This window comes from Nanorana parkeri, unplaced genomic scaffold (genome assembly GCF_000935625.1).
Source record: "Nanorana parkeri isolate BGI_ZX_2015 unplaced genomic scaffold, ASM93562v1 scaffold910, whole genome shotgun sequence".
Classification (NCBI taxonomy): domain Eukaryota; kingdom Metazoa; phylum Chordata; class Amphibia; order Anura; family Dicroglossidae; genus Nanorana; species Nanorana parkeri.
The window spans coordinates 393,413-408,474 of NW_017307178.1; the positions used below are offsets into that span (position 1 = coordinate 393,413).

General features: G+C 40.0%; 1 protein-coding gene across 1 annotated transcript in view; it reads right to left on the bottom strand.

The window, feature by feature from the left end:
* Positions 1-12,448, bottom strand: part of EXD1 (exonuclease 3'-5' domain containing 1) — a 29,974-nt gene extending 17,526 nt beyond the window's left edge. Inside the window, exons 1-6 of the mRNA XM_018566037.1 lie at positions 12,322-12,448; positions 10,252-10,320; positions 6,606-6,669; positions 4,467-4,546; positions 866-929; positions 603-682 (exon numbers count right to left, since the gene is read on the bottom strand). Of these exons, the coding sequence (XP_018421539.1) occupies positions 603-682; positions 866-929; positions 4,467-4,546; positions 6,606-6,669; positions 10,252-10,320; positions 12,322-12,448 (484 nt within the window). The remainder of the gene's footprint in view (positions 1-602; positions 683-865; positions 930-4,466; positions 4,547-6,605; positions 6,670-10,251; positions 10,321-12,321) is intronic.
* Between the last annotated feature and the right edge of the window lie 2,614 nt (positions 12,449-15,062).

A 15,062-nucleotide genomic window follows, 5' to 3' on the forward strand; every position in this document is an offset into this window, starting at 1 on the left:
CGTCCAGGTGTTAGTAAGCCGCCGGCCGCGTCCCCGCAAGTCGCCGTCCGGGTGCTCGCAAGTCGCCGGCGACTTGCGGGGACGCGGCCGGCGGCTTACTAACACCCTACTAACACCTGGACGTCGGCTTGCGGGGACGCGGGCGGCGGTTTGCGGGGCCGAGGAGGGCGGCTTGCGGCGGTGTCCAGTTGATTATCTCTGAACTGCGGCGCTAGGCGTACCGCGGCACCAGCGGAAAAGCCGCCCCGACAGAGGGTGCCGCCCTAGGCAAACGCCTAGTTTGCCTCGCGGTAAATACGCCCCTGCATTGGAGCAGCAGGGACCCCAGATTGCTGTAAAGATGTCTTGAACTGAACGAAAGCCCATCAAAACTGTCCCTTATTGCTTTCAGCTGTTTGCTATAATGCTGTTAATAGAATATTGAGGGTATCATTTACTTATTTTTCTTTCTTTGGAAGACACTTGGGAAAAAAATAATCTAATTAGTTGCAGGTCAACATCCATAAAGTTCTTTTTTTTTTTTATTAAGCCCATTTTCTTTACAGATCTTTCCAAGTGCAGATGACTGGAGAGAGCAATATTACACCAATACAATAACAAACCTGCATGTTTAATTGCCTGTAAAGCATTGAAAGGCTCATCTTGATTACTCTGGGCAGTCTTCAGCAACAGTATATGACTTCTACAAGAAAGAACAGATTGTATTATCAAGAATGAACTAAAATAAATATTCACGGCACTGTACACACCTAAGATAGACAGAACACTATTCATAAAATGATAGAACCCAAGGAAGCCAAGCAGAGAGAGTTGGAGACCAACTTTTAGCAACATAGTCAAAGTATTGGTTTACATGTAGAAGTACCTTTCTTTTAATGCCTTTCCTTCAACTTCTTGACCCACACACTTAGATTCTTCTACTGGTTCCACTGAAAAAGGAAAAAAAAAAATTGTAGATAAATTTGTATAAGATTATGGTGAAAAAAAGGGTTACTAGTTCAATGACAATGCCATAAAGACAAAAAACATATTGCTGTTACACCAAATGTGCAAACAAGAAATATACATATGGCTGTGACAGACCTAAGCTGTATAAACAAAGAATCATGTTGTCATGAAGATGATCTATTTCATTTTACAAGTCCAGACTAAAAATATGAAGACATACAGTTTGACTAGATAGAAGCCTTTATGTCAGCATTTTTGAGGTGTAACAAGTACCATATACAATGATCTATTAAATAAATTTTTCTTATTAACAATTTAAAAAGCCAGTCATAAAATCAATATGTAGACAAGTAACCCAGCTAAGTATAATTCATAAGATCATCCTTGTATCTATGCAGTTTAGTAAGTCCAACGTATATATTACACGCCGCCCAACCCTATAAGTATAGGTGTCCAAGATGAGAGCTAGACATGGTACTGTATCACAGCCGAAAACACATGGTAGTGTTAGTGACGCATTTTGCAGAATAAAATCTGCTTCATCAGACTTTACTGTATTTGGTGTCTGATGAAGCAGATTTTGTTCTGGGAAAAGCGTCACTACCATTACTAATTGTTTTCGGCTGTGATACAGTTAGCGGGATTTAGCAGGCTTGGAGGGTCAGGATTTGTAACAGAAAAGGAGAGTCTGGCTTAAATTTGCATTCTCAGGCTTGTGAGGAATGAAAGTAACCCTTCTTGAAGAGGAAGCAGAGAAGGTAAGATGGTGTACTTGCCCCTATCACTTCCTTAATATATGTATCCAAGGACTCAATGAACAGGCATTCCCCAGTAAAGGGCATGCGTTCAAAGCTCTTCTTGCAAGTAAGCTTGGCAAACCAGCATCTTAAGCCATTGAATTGGTCACATCAAGACAGAAGGGAGACCGATCATAGAGATTTGTCTAAGGGTATCCACCAGGTCACTAAGTAGTGACGAATACACAGATAAGGTCTGACACACTTCCATGGTGGCCACAGCAGGTTGCATAGCAAGGCTTGGAAGGGCGAATAGGGCCTTAAAGAGGGCTGACTATATATACACACACTTCAAGTTTAACTGCAATTTGATGATGGGATAGTTTATTAGTAGTCAGAATAATTTTGCCTCAAATAGTAAACCTTTGGAACCTAGAAATCATGGAGAAAAAAAAAGCAAGCTATGCCATACACTGTGATATGAATGACGGTCCATCAAACAAAGATAATCGTCACTTCACCTCAGCGAGGTTTGCAGCCTAGAGCAGAAGTGGTGTGTCGGTGTTCCCTAGGCAGCAGCAGTTTGTTTTAATATGTTTTATGCCAAACATTCCCAAAAGGCACTGAGGCCAGTAAAACCAATGTGATTAGCCTAAGAAGTGGAGCTCAAAGGAAACGTACTCCAATAATAAAAGGGAAAGTAGTCAGTAATTTTCCTTTAGTAAACTTCAAATTCCTTGTCTAAATACCTCAATTCATTTGGAGCTAAACCAGATTAACATGTTATAGACTGAAAAAGATATAATGCTGTGCGTACACATTTGCAGCAATAAAAGACAGTTCATGTTTTAAAGTGTATTTCCACTTTTGCAGTCACATTTGAGAAAATCCCACTATATGTTTGTTAAGTGTTCCTAAGGTACAAAACAAACTAAACCCATTCAAACTACATAACTGGGATTTATTTATTTTTTATACTGAAGAAAACCTGTCATAAACCTAGGCAACTGAAACAGAACATGACACACAAATACACGAGCAGGCATTATTTTTAAAGAAAATACAATCGTTTATAGTAGAATTCAAGATTTTCATAGAAATCCAACTGCCTAAACCTTTGGAACTACGGATCATCTTGACAATTTTTTATTTTTATTTTGTGCAGCCAATTTTGTAATCCAGACATCTGTTAGAAAGCATAGTCAGGACCTCATCATTCTGCATTTACAGCAATAAAACTTGGTCACTATCCAGCCTGTGACTGGATACTGAAGGCACAACTACATACTGATGAAATCACCCCTGTGTACTCCTCCCATCAGTAAGCTCTCGGGGCACTATAGTAAAGTCTATGTCGCTTATATCCTGTCAGTACCATTTAAAATGCTTGTGATGATTTTTCAAAAAAATATAACTGGGCTGAACAGTAGTATTTTAGATCTATCTACCCTTCTTAGGAAAAACAGTGCAAAGCTCATACATAAGATTGGATGGGTTGTTTATTAACCCCTTCGTGATGGGAGACGTACACTGTACGTCACGAACTGCCTATATGACTGGCCACGTACACTGTACGTGACGAGTTAGATCAGGCTTTGTAATGCTGGTAACAGCTGATTCTCAGCGGTTACCAGTCATTAATGAATGCCTCAGTATTGAGGCATTCATTAATGAAATAATTAGGCTTTTTGTAAAAGCTTCTTCCTTTCAGTAATGAAAGAATTAAGCCGTTTGACAGCTGAAAATAGCAGAGAGGTAGCAGTGACTCGCCTCTCTGCTATTTGTTTTGACAGCTCCATAGCCAGATGTTTAGATACATTTCACTAAAGAAATACAAGAGATACAATGTATCTCTTTTGAATGAAATGTATCAGTTCTGAACGTCTAGGCACGATCAAATAGCTTTTAGTGAGATCTGAATCTGACTAAAGTCAGGATCAGTCTCTAAGGTTATTATTAGCTGTTCCTAAGTTTGGAGCAGCCTAATAATAGCCAAAAAATGTAAAAAAAAGTTAGTTTATCAAGCAGTCATAGTGACTGCTTGATATAAACTGACCAAAAAAAAAAAAAATTTTTTTTACAAAGTGTAAAAAAAATTAAATAAAGTGTAAAACAAAATTAGGAAAATAAAAGTCTTTTTGTTATTTTATTCAAACTAAGTGAGGCGTTAGGTACACATGTTTGATATAATTATATAGCCCATCTGTCCTCTAAAAAAACAATAATAAAATATGTGTGGGTACATTTAGTAAGAAAGTATATTACTGCTGTGGAAGAATCACACAGCAAAAAATGTAAAAAGTGTGTCAGTCATTTATGAACAGAAACTGAAAACTAGCTCAGTCATGAAGGGGTTAAAGACCTAAGATTCACAAAAGACAGAAATTTAAGGTAAGCTTTCAACAGGCTCTTGAGTGCTGTTTCAGGGCCAGTGTTGTCAGGCTTTGATGGCCAAATGCGGTGTGCTTTTGACATCGGTTTGAGATGCTTCTGAGGTCATTCAGAAATAATTGTAGGTGCATCTGACCTGCTGCAGCTGCTTTGGTAGACTTATATGGGAAGAAAAGCAGTTTTGAACTGAACAAATGCCCATTAAACTGGCTCTTATTGCTTTTAGTGGTTTCCTACAATGCTGTTACAAGAATATAATGAAAAAAATAATCTGATCAGTTGCAGGTCAACATCCATAACGTTCTTTTTTTATTAAGACCATTTTCTTCACAGATCTTTCCAAGTGCAGATGACTGGACAGAGCAATATTGCACTAACACTATAACAAACCTGCATGTTGAATTTCCTGTAAAGCATTGAAAGGCTCCTCTTGATTACTCTGGGCAGTCGTCAGGGACAGTATATGACTTCTACAAGAAGTAACGGATTGCATTATCAAGAATGAACTAAAATAAATATTCACTGCACTGTACACACCTAAGATAGACACAGACAGAACAAGAGTTTAGGGTCACTTTAATGCTTTTCTGCATTAAGGTAAGAATTGCCCAAAACCTTTCCAAGTTGTCCTGTCCCCCCACACTTACCTCCATTCTCTGTCACCTCCGCCAGGTCTGTGAAGTCTTTATTGGTCCCTGAACTTCCTGGTTGCAGGGGGAGGTTACTGAGGGCAGAAAAGTGATTGGCTCCTTCTGCCGTTAGCCAATCTGTTGGGAGGAGAAGAAGAGAGTGGCTTGCCGCACGCCGTGTGTGTGTGTGTGTGTGTATGGACACACATGGCTAGCTGCGGGCACAGCTGGGGGCGGGCACGCACAAGTCTCTCCTCAGCAGTCATGTGGCTGAAGACTCCTCATTATAAAATGCCAAAAAACAAAATGTTTAAAGGAGAACTATGGGGTCAGTGTTTTCCCCTATAGTTCTCCTTAGGTTAACGGGAGGACACAAACTAGCGTCCTCCCGTTACCCTAAGCTCAGTATACCGCGAGCTACAGCTCGCGGTATACTGAGACGCCGCACCTGGAGCGGATCCCGACGTAGATGACGGGATCCGCCCAGCTGCGTGAGTGACAGCTGGCTCTGCCTACCTAGAGGCAGAGGCAGCTGTACCCGCCCCCTCCCCCGTCCGTTCCGCCAGTCAGCGCTGGCAGATCGGAGCGGGGAGAGGGGAATCCAGCCCCTCCCCCTGTCACGGCAGAGAGCCGTGACAGGATCGACAGGTGAGGGAACCCGGTATGTGTTCCCTCAACTCCCGATCTACTGAGCCGACCTGTGACAGTCTCATTGTCACAGGTCGGCTTAGAACTATGAGGTGAGTGGAAATCACTCATGTCATAGTTCTCCTTTAATATCACTTTAATGTCTCATTTATTATTGATTAGGCCATTAATAATGCACAGAATCTAAAAATATGGTTACCCCTGCTGTATACTCTGCAAGGAGCAACAAATGACGGCCCTCCAGCTCTGCTGCAACTACAAATCTTATTAGGAATTGCAAGACTGCAGAGGCAAATGCATAATAGGACTTGTGAGGGTATAACAATATACCTTAGTCGCCTGAGATGCATTATAAGGAGAGTTTGAACTGTATTTATGCTTCTCTGACCTCAGTAAATGGATCAAGTCCACTCTTTCACTGGGAGTATTTTTTTTTTTAAAGAGAAAACAAGTAAAAAAATCGTTTGATTAGTTCCAGGACTTTTTACACCTTAGGGGTTACAGCCACAATAAGTTTGGGGACGTTTACAGCTTTATATGAACTCATGCGATTTCTTCATGTTACATACACGAGACCCATTTGATTGTTTATATTTTATTATATAGTATGGTATTTAGTTATTGTTGGTCCTTTTTCTTTTTTGTTGTCTTTTTGTGTGGGTTTCTGCTTTTGGGATATGTAATTTATTTAAAAGGTATTTTTGATATTTATGCTATTTATTCTATTTTGTATCTTACTTATATAGTTGCTAAGTGTTCAAATCTAGTTTACAATTGATCATGAGATCTGCCCACACAGTAGAGTTAATTTAAGTGATATACAATGTAAGGTTACAAGGTTTCAAGCTATTGAAAAATCACTTAGAAAGGATGCTGCTTCTTGATGTTTAAAAGTTTTAGTTTCCTGCAGAATCCTCTCGTCCCCTAAGCACTGGCCCCGATAACCTGTTTTAGGGTGGCTGCTTTCTCTTGTAGGGTTGATCTCTCTATGGAGCAACCCTGGTGTGTGCTAGTAAGCTGTGTGTGTTTCCACAAACACAGCAAAGTAAGCCATTCCCCTACCCTTCCCCTTGCTACCTTCTCCAAGATACTAGATGGAAAACTGCTGGAGACTGTGCCGTACTGGAAATGAAGTTCAGGGAAGCTGAGCGGAGAGAGTTGCAGCCAGCTGCCTGTAAACATGAAACAACCCAGCAAAAGTCCCAATTTTTTGTAACATAGTCATAAAGTATTGGTTTACATGTAGAAATACCTTTCTTCTAATGTCTCTCCTTCAACCTCTTGACCAACACTTTTAGATTCTTCTACTTGTTCCACTGAGGGGGGGAAAACAATTGTAGATAAAAACTTATATAAGATTAATGTAAAAAAAAAAAAGGGGGTTACTAGTTCAATGACAATGGTATTGAGACAGATTCAAAATATTGCTGTTACAGCAAATCTGCAAACAAGATACATATGTCTGTGACAAGAAAGAAAGAAAAGAAATCTTGTTTTGTGAAAATGATCTATTTTATTTTACAAGTCCCAATTAAAAATATGAAGACCTTGACTGGTTGCTAAAGGAAACATTAATCTTTTAGAGACGTTTATATCCGAGCTATTATAATCACAGCTATCTGCCTGGGTTCATTACAGCATTTCCATAACACAACATTTGAGGCAACACATTCTTTACAGACAACAATTACAATAATATACTGAAAAAGTGTGAAAAATATTACTACGGTTTCATCTCTACCAATTGGCACATATTTAATGTTATTCATGTGTCAGCAAACATATTTATTAACTGTTTTGATTATTACACAGCAGCACACAACAGCAAAGGTCCTGACCCTTTTCGGCTCTACCCAAACCAAGTCATTTCTGGTGGACTTTACACCTAAAGCCATGTAAAACAACTGTGAACTTGTTAACTCAAACACAGGGATATCTGTGACAATTGTAGAAGAAAGATGAAGGCTGAGTATGTGGCTGACAATTCAAACGCATTACACGACGACATGCCATAGAAAGAGCAAAAAGCAATCTTCAATTAGTGGGCTGAAACAAGCCAGTAAAAGGTGTCCAATGATGGGGGTGACCTTGAAAACTCCAAAATGAGCAGTCAACCAGATGATACATTTCTAGAAAAAGTTTGGCAAAGGGGAATGTAAGGACGCTTTAGCAGACACGCAAACATGTCCAGTTGATGAAGGAAATATACAGAACTATAGTATTAAAAAGATATCTGGAACTCCTATGTATATTTTATGTAGGGCCTATATGGACCGAAATACTTGATGGGTGTTTCTATAAAATATCATCATCAAGATAATAAAGACACCGCACAGCCCTCCTGAGATCCTCTGCTGGAGACATCATACAGGCAACCTGGAGTACTGTATGTAGCTGTATATTATTCTGCGTTGATGTATAATGCATTGCTGAGATTTGTAGTCCTCTATAGCCGGTTGCCATTTGGCATTGTTGTATAATGTACCACTGGGATTTGTGGTCCCCTCTAGCTGATGATATTATTCTGCATTGCTGTATAATGTATCACTAGGAATTGTAGTCCTCTATAGCTGATGGTATTCTGCATTGCTGTAAAATGTATTGCTGAGATTTGTAGTCCCCCTACAGCTTGGAGTCAGTGGCAGAACTACAAGCGGGCACAGCGTATGTAGCTAGAACCGGGCCCTGGAGCTTCACCACATTCCTAAAATCAATGTCTGTATTGTTTTAGAAAAACTGTGACATGACACTATAAAAAAAAAAAAAGCATTGGTAATTGGTATCGGTGAGTACTTGAGGAAAAGTATCGGTACTCGTACTTGGTCAGGAAAAATTTGTATTAGTACATCCCTACAAACCAGTGAGGCAGAGCCTCACCTGCCATTCAGAGAGAGGGGGAAAAAAATATATAAATTATCCTTACCCAAATCCACCGACGAGCTCAGCCTCCTCTCTCCAATGCTGGCAGAAATGATACAGCATGCGCCTGTTACTACTGAAACAGCTTCTGACATAAGCAAAATGTGCAGCGGACTTCCCCACTACGCTAATAGCGCAACTTGGCAGGTTACGCAAAATGTCTTAAACAGGAAGGGGTGGGGCAAATTTATATGGTGGGGGTTTCGAGTTTAGTCTAGCCTAGGGCAGCACAAAACCAAAATACACAGCTGGTTGTACTTCCTCAACGCAGCGAAACAATTTGTAGTTAGTCCTATGAATATGGACTTCCTTGTGTCACAAAGCCTGAGGCCCAGACTACATTTCAACTAATTCCCCCTCTCTTACAGTCCTCAGGAAATGACCACAATGTAACATCATCATTGCTTGCTGGAAGCAATGCACTATAGGATATGCAGACTTGAAACATCAGGATTGCATTACATCAGGCAGCAGGGAAAGACACAAAGCACACTAGGCAGCCAAGAGGTTGTTGATAGTGAGGGGCAGACAGAAGGCAGTACTCACCACAGAAAAGGGATTATTATAAGTAAGCTTTGGTTGCATTATCATAAATAACTATAGTATGTATTCCTATTGCAATGCTGGTGTTAAAACAGAAAAGTATATGCTGTGACTTTAGAACGCCTTTAACCATTATGGGCCCACTTTCCCTCTGAACAATTATGTATTGTAATCTATTTACATGAAACACAGCTCCAGACAGGTATTCATTGCACAGTTTTCTAACAGTTGGTGGGATGCAGAGGTGCCTTCTACTGAAGTCAAAAGGAGTTTGGGGCAGGCATGCATGGAAAATTAGGTGATGGACTAGGAAAAATGTATGAGATGCTATACAAAAAATGACCACCTTTTCAAGAAAGAAGGTGGTGACAGAAGTTATATAAATCAACTAATCATATTTCATTCAAGCTCAATGGCTTACTTTATTAAAGACAGTATCAAAAAGTGAGCATGACATCAAAAACAAAATCCCTCCTTATATATTATTCACCACACAAATTAAAACCTTTGTAAATCAATCAATTAACATCTTTCTCTTGTCTTGCATAAGACCATTTTTAAACTTCTTTATTTATGTCCATGTCAATGAACATATCTAGCCGCCGCTAGAAAAGCGAAATATCTTTCATCAGTCAACTGAATCAATATAACAAGTATTTGAAAAATAAAACGGAAAGGATCAATCAAATTCGGTTTTACTTTTGAAATACTTGTTATACAAGAAGAAAAAAAAAAGCGTTAATTGATTGATGAAAGAAAAGGAAAAGTTTATTTTTCATGCTCCGTTTTTTTCTTTTGTTGTTTTTTTGAACCAGGTTCATACAATATTGTGAAGAACGATTGAATGATTCAATTCTATAACACACAGGTGTTCTGAGCAATGTCGTGTCATGTAAGAGTGAATTAGTGTAATGAGTGAAGGGGATGAGGACTGTTCAAAGGTTTTAATGTGTGTGGTGATTGAAAACGTTGTCAATTTTTATATATAAGGTGGGATTCAGTTTTTGGTGTCGTGCTCACTTTTTGATATAAATGTTTGATACTAATAAAGTAAGCCATTGAGCTTGAATGAAATACAATTGGTCTATTTATAGAACTTCTTTCACCACCTTCTTTCTTGAAAAGATGGTCATTATTTGTATATGCTTTCAAGTTATTAACCAATTGAGAGAAATTCATATAAGTAGTTAAACTATACAGTGATCATTTTATAATAATTTTAGCGAGATGCCGTGCAGTGCCATGCAGGCTGCAGAGCTAAGCTCTTTTTGAAGCTGTTTCAGGTAAGAATAAAAAGGTACCAGAAAAAATACGCCTTTTTAGCTTTTTTACATATACCCCAAAAAAATTAAATAATGACCATCAGGTCTTCATCTCATCTCCATAGGGTCAATAATACAAACAATTAATATGTACAACAACAAATGCATACAAACCATTTAGGACATGTTGCCCAAAAAAGAGCTTTGCTCCTTGCACTGCTTCGCCAGTCTTCAAATCCTTAACTGGAATATAAACACTTTTATTAAACCGAATAAAAAAAAAATGGCACAACAATGACAATTTGCTGAACATTAATTCAAATACAGGATAAAGTCTGTGCTGTTTTCAGTGTTCAACAGTCCGTTACCAACATAATTTTACTGAACGTTAACCGGATTTGGACATAATGCATGTGCACTGTGTTGTCATTTGATCCTCTGTTTCCACAAATATAGTAAACTACAGTAGTCCAGCAAAGCACTACACAATGCCTGTTCATAACTTTTACTGTAATAAAGCTTCTTATGCACCTGAGAGTGCCAACACACTTCCCAAAATGCTTGACTTGTGCTCTGTGTATGCCCCCCCTATATTCTCCCAAGCAATGCAGAAATTAGGCATCTAGAAGACTAAGAACTTTCCATATAATCTGACTTTTGGGGCTCTTCAGAATATAAGGTCTCCTTCACTAGTGTGGGAGTTTATTAACTGCTCATCAGGAAGAAATATTTTGCAATCCTGGTTTTGCATAAAGTAGCATATGTATGGGATTATGGATTATAGGATGTCTTGATCAAAATGTTTTGTTTGTTAGTAAACTGCAGAACTACAAAGCTTGTAGTTTGGTATTTTTTGAAAGCTGTGATCAAAACAGATTTTGGTAGGGAGGCACCGAAATTTCAGCCAAAAACTGTACTATGGGCAAAACGCCGATGGTACCATAAAAGTCGGAAAATGCGACCCAAAATTCAGTGCATCCCTAGCTTCTCTCCACCTCACTGGGCGCTGGTCTGTGTCTCTTTCGATTCCCGCTGCTCTCCCCCACTTGTGTTGGGAAAGATAGCGGGGATTGGAGGGAACACGGAACGGCGCCAAGCAGGAAGGAGAGAAAACTGTCAGGAGGCCAGGCAGTGTGGAGCGGGGAGGAGACAGCTTTCATCTGTCAAAGTAGGCCGAGATCTTTTCCCACACTGCCCCGCTCGGCCTCCTGTGACAGGCAAGTCAGGATTGAGAGCGGAAAATCAACACTCCGCGATTAGAGCTGATCGCTGAATATTTGTAAATAACTAAGCTTACTGTGTCCCTAGTTATGAATGAACAGGAAGTGCTCGACATCACTTCCTGTTCACTCATGATTGTGGACATAGTAACTGATACTATCTCCACAGTTTACGACTGGACAGTAACACTCAGTGTAGAGGCTTCCTGTTCATTCATAACAGGGGCTGCAGAAAAAGATTTAGGACTCAGTGTCCTAAATCTCTTTTTCTGTTTTAAAAAGGGAAATATCAGGGGCCTATTTGAAGTCCCTAACAGTAAATAAAAAAATTAATTAAACAAATAATTTAAACTAGGGATGCACCGATACCAAGTACAGTACTCGGTACAAGTACAAGTACAGATACTTTTCCAGCTCCAAGACTAGACTAGAGAAAAATTCCAAAGTTAGGAGGCAGCTGTCATTTGTAAGCAGCACACAGAGCTCCTGGGATTTGTACATTTCTGTTTTAATGTACGATTTTGTTTTTATAAATATAAATAAAGGGATGCACCGATACTAGTTTTGTGAGTACAAGTACTGATACTTGCCCAAGTACTTACAAGTACCGATACATTTCTGTTTATTGTCATGTGACAGTTTTTCTAAAAAAATACAGAATAATGATTTCACGACAGTGGTGGAGTGCCAGAGCCAGGTCCCAGCTGCAACCCAGGTAGTTCTCATGAAAATGCCAAGTATCGGCATTGGTACTCGAAAAGTGTCGGTGCATCCCTAATGTAAACATTTTTTAAAACGTTGTAAAAAAAAAAAAGTAATTTTCAGTTTTCGGCTTGACAAATTTTATTTTGGGCTAAAAATTTTATTTCGGTGCATCCCTAGATTTTGGTTATAAAACCATTAATTGTCAGTATTAAGCCATTAAAGTTTCCCATTATAACCATACAAATGTTAAGTATATATAATGGATACTCCAATGGCCTGTAAATTAGAAGGTAACAAGTATGAAATAAATATTGCTTACCTTTGATCAGAGTGAACGCACGATCTGCATGAACACTGAATAAAACCCCTTGAAAGCACCCATTGGTGGTTGTAATTTTCATAGTCTTTCCAATAATACAGCTCAATATACTTGGAGCCGGGTCCATATTGAGAATTTTGGGCTATTAACTGCAAATAAACGTCAACCTAGAAAAGAAAAAATAATTATCAGCTGAGTAAACACAATGTTAAAAAAACTAGAGAAGACAAAAGGTACTCTGGCAATTGCCTGGAAAGGAAATGTAATCAATTCATCTTCAGTGTTAAGGTGCCACTTATTTTACTAAGATGTCATGCTTTTACAGAGCAGTAAAGCTTAAAAGGAGAACTATGGAGTCAGGGCTTTTCCCCATAGTTCTCCTTAGGTTAACGGGAGGACACAAACTAGCGTTCTCCCGTGACCCAAAGCTCAGTATACCACGAGCTACAGCTCTCGTTATACTGAGACGCCGCAGCCAGGATGGATCCCGACATTACTGTCTGGATCCACCCAGCTGCGGGATTGACAGCTGGCTCTGCCTATTTAGAGGCAGAGCCAGCTGTGCCCGCCAGTCAGCGCTGAAGGATCTGACAGGGGAGGGGGGGAATCCCTGTAGGGAGCCGTGAGTGACAGTCACGGCTCTCTGCAGGGATAGAGCGAGAAGTGAGCGAGCAACGGTATGTGTTCGATCACTTCCCTATCTACTGAGCCGACCTGTGACAGTTTCATTGTCACAGGTCGGCTCAGATTATGAGGCTGAGTGAAAATCACTTGCCTCATAATTCTCCTTGAACAAAGGAAACTCTCAGGATAGAAGCATGTCATACTAATCCTAGCTTTGCTACAGAGCAAGTCACCTGCAACAAACATTAAGCAGGTGAGGGGTCGGCCCCAGACACAAACATATTTGTTCTAGGTAAGTGACACATGAAATCATGAAGGAAGGAGAAAGCATGACAACCCTGGAACTTGTACCTTCACAGACAAGTCAGCAATGGCAAGCTCCCATATTACCTTCCTAACAGGTTCCTTTTAAAGTGCTCCGCATCATTGTAAAGACATCAGTGCCCCATAACCTATATAATAAGGACTCTTGCAGAAGAGGAAACCTTTGCTGGGGAAAGAAGATTTGTTTTTTCCTCTACAAGTATAACCATAGTGCAAAGTAAATATTTCAAAAGCTGGAAAGCTCTAACTAAGCATGTGATTAAAAAAAAAAATAAGCTGGCCATACATTGTAATATTTTCTTCCTTCAACCTGTGGGCTGAACAGAGAAAATATCACAAATTCCTCCATCAACAATTTTGGAGCATTGATCGAGGAATCTCTGCATTGCGGAGTCTCTGCAGGATGTCTGCATTGTATTTTGACTGCGGCCACTATCAGAATACCCGACTCCTTCGATCAGCTGATCAATGGATGCCAGCCGAAAGTGTGCCGACAGTGGAACGCACTGTGCGAATTCACACAGTGTATGTCCAGCTTTAGTCCCTGTTCACACCTCAGCGTTTTGTAGCTGAAATGGCTAAGCATTACAACACTCAGACAGAGGAATTCCATTGTTTTCAATGGCCCTGCTCACATCTGTGCATCCTGTCTTCTGTACCAAAATACATGTCACTGGAAGAAAAAAAAGCGACTTTTCTGCAAATGTCTGCATTTTTGGCGCCCTAGACTTCAATGTTATTGTTTGTAAATGCGTAACCCAAGTCCATGTTTGTTGTGCAAGAACCAGCCCTCCTCCTCTTTCGAAAAAACACTTAAGAACAAAATGGAGGACAGCATTCTTTGATATTGAGGTAGTCCGTGCCTACCCCAAACTATATGACCTAAATGGCCCTCAATATAAGAGCAGGATAAGAAGGAATAAAGCCTGGGAAGAAGTTGTGGCCTGAATGGGAAAACTACTGTTCCTCCCAGAAAGACAGGAAAGGTAAACATGTGAGATAGTGTTGATGTTTTCATGCTTTCCTGCTATGATGTACCTGCTGCAAGTTTTGTGGGAGATTGCAGCAAGGTTTTGCAGAGACGTGTGCCTAGCTAATGTGAAGTAGCTTTTGAAGTATTGTCAATAGGTATCTGCATATGCTGAGCTTGGTAGGACAGACCTGAGAAACTTTGCTTTGGTAAGAGGTACTTCAAACTGAAAAACTATTTGAACTAAAGTAAAAAAGACAAAAAAAATTAGATGTTTCAAACAATAGGATTTTTGTACTCACCGTAAAATCCTTTTCTCTCCCTTCATTGAAGGACACGGAACAGATCGTAGATCATGTACCGTAGGGTAATATCGCCACCTACGGTACATGATCTACGATCTGTTCCCTGTGTCCTTCAATGAACGGAAGAGAAAATTGAATTTTGCAAAACAAAACAAAAACAAAAAAAGACAAAAAACAACCAAACTGTAAATCACAATCAGATATATTGCCCAGATTCCCAGTTATTATTAGGGATGCACCAATACCGATCCCAGTGCCAATACTGAAAATGCCCCCATACCGGAGCTTTACATTTTGAAAGAGATTCGGCTGCATGAGGTCCCACGCTTGCTGGGGACCTCGGCAGCCTTCCTGTGAACGGCACAGCGGATTTCTTTCCTGGATCCTGACTTTGGATGTCCCGGGATGCAGCTCTGAAGTTCCGGGCTTTGACTGATCCTCTGCTCGGTGTGGGCTTTACCAGTTCCTGCAGGTCTCTGTATTTGTGCAATATGTGGGCATCCCGGATGCTGCATTAG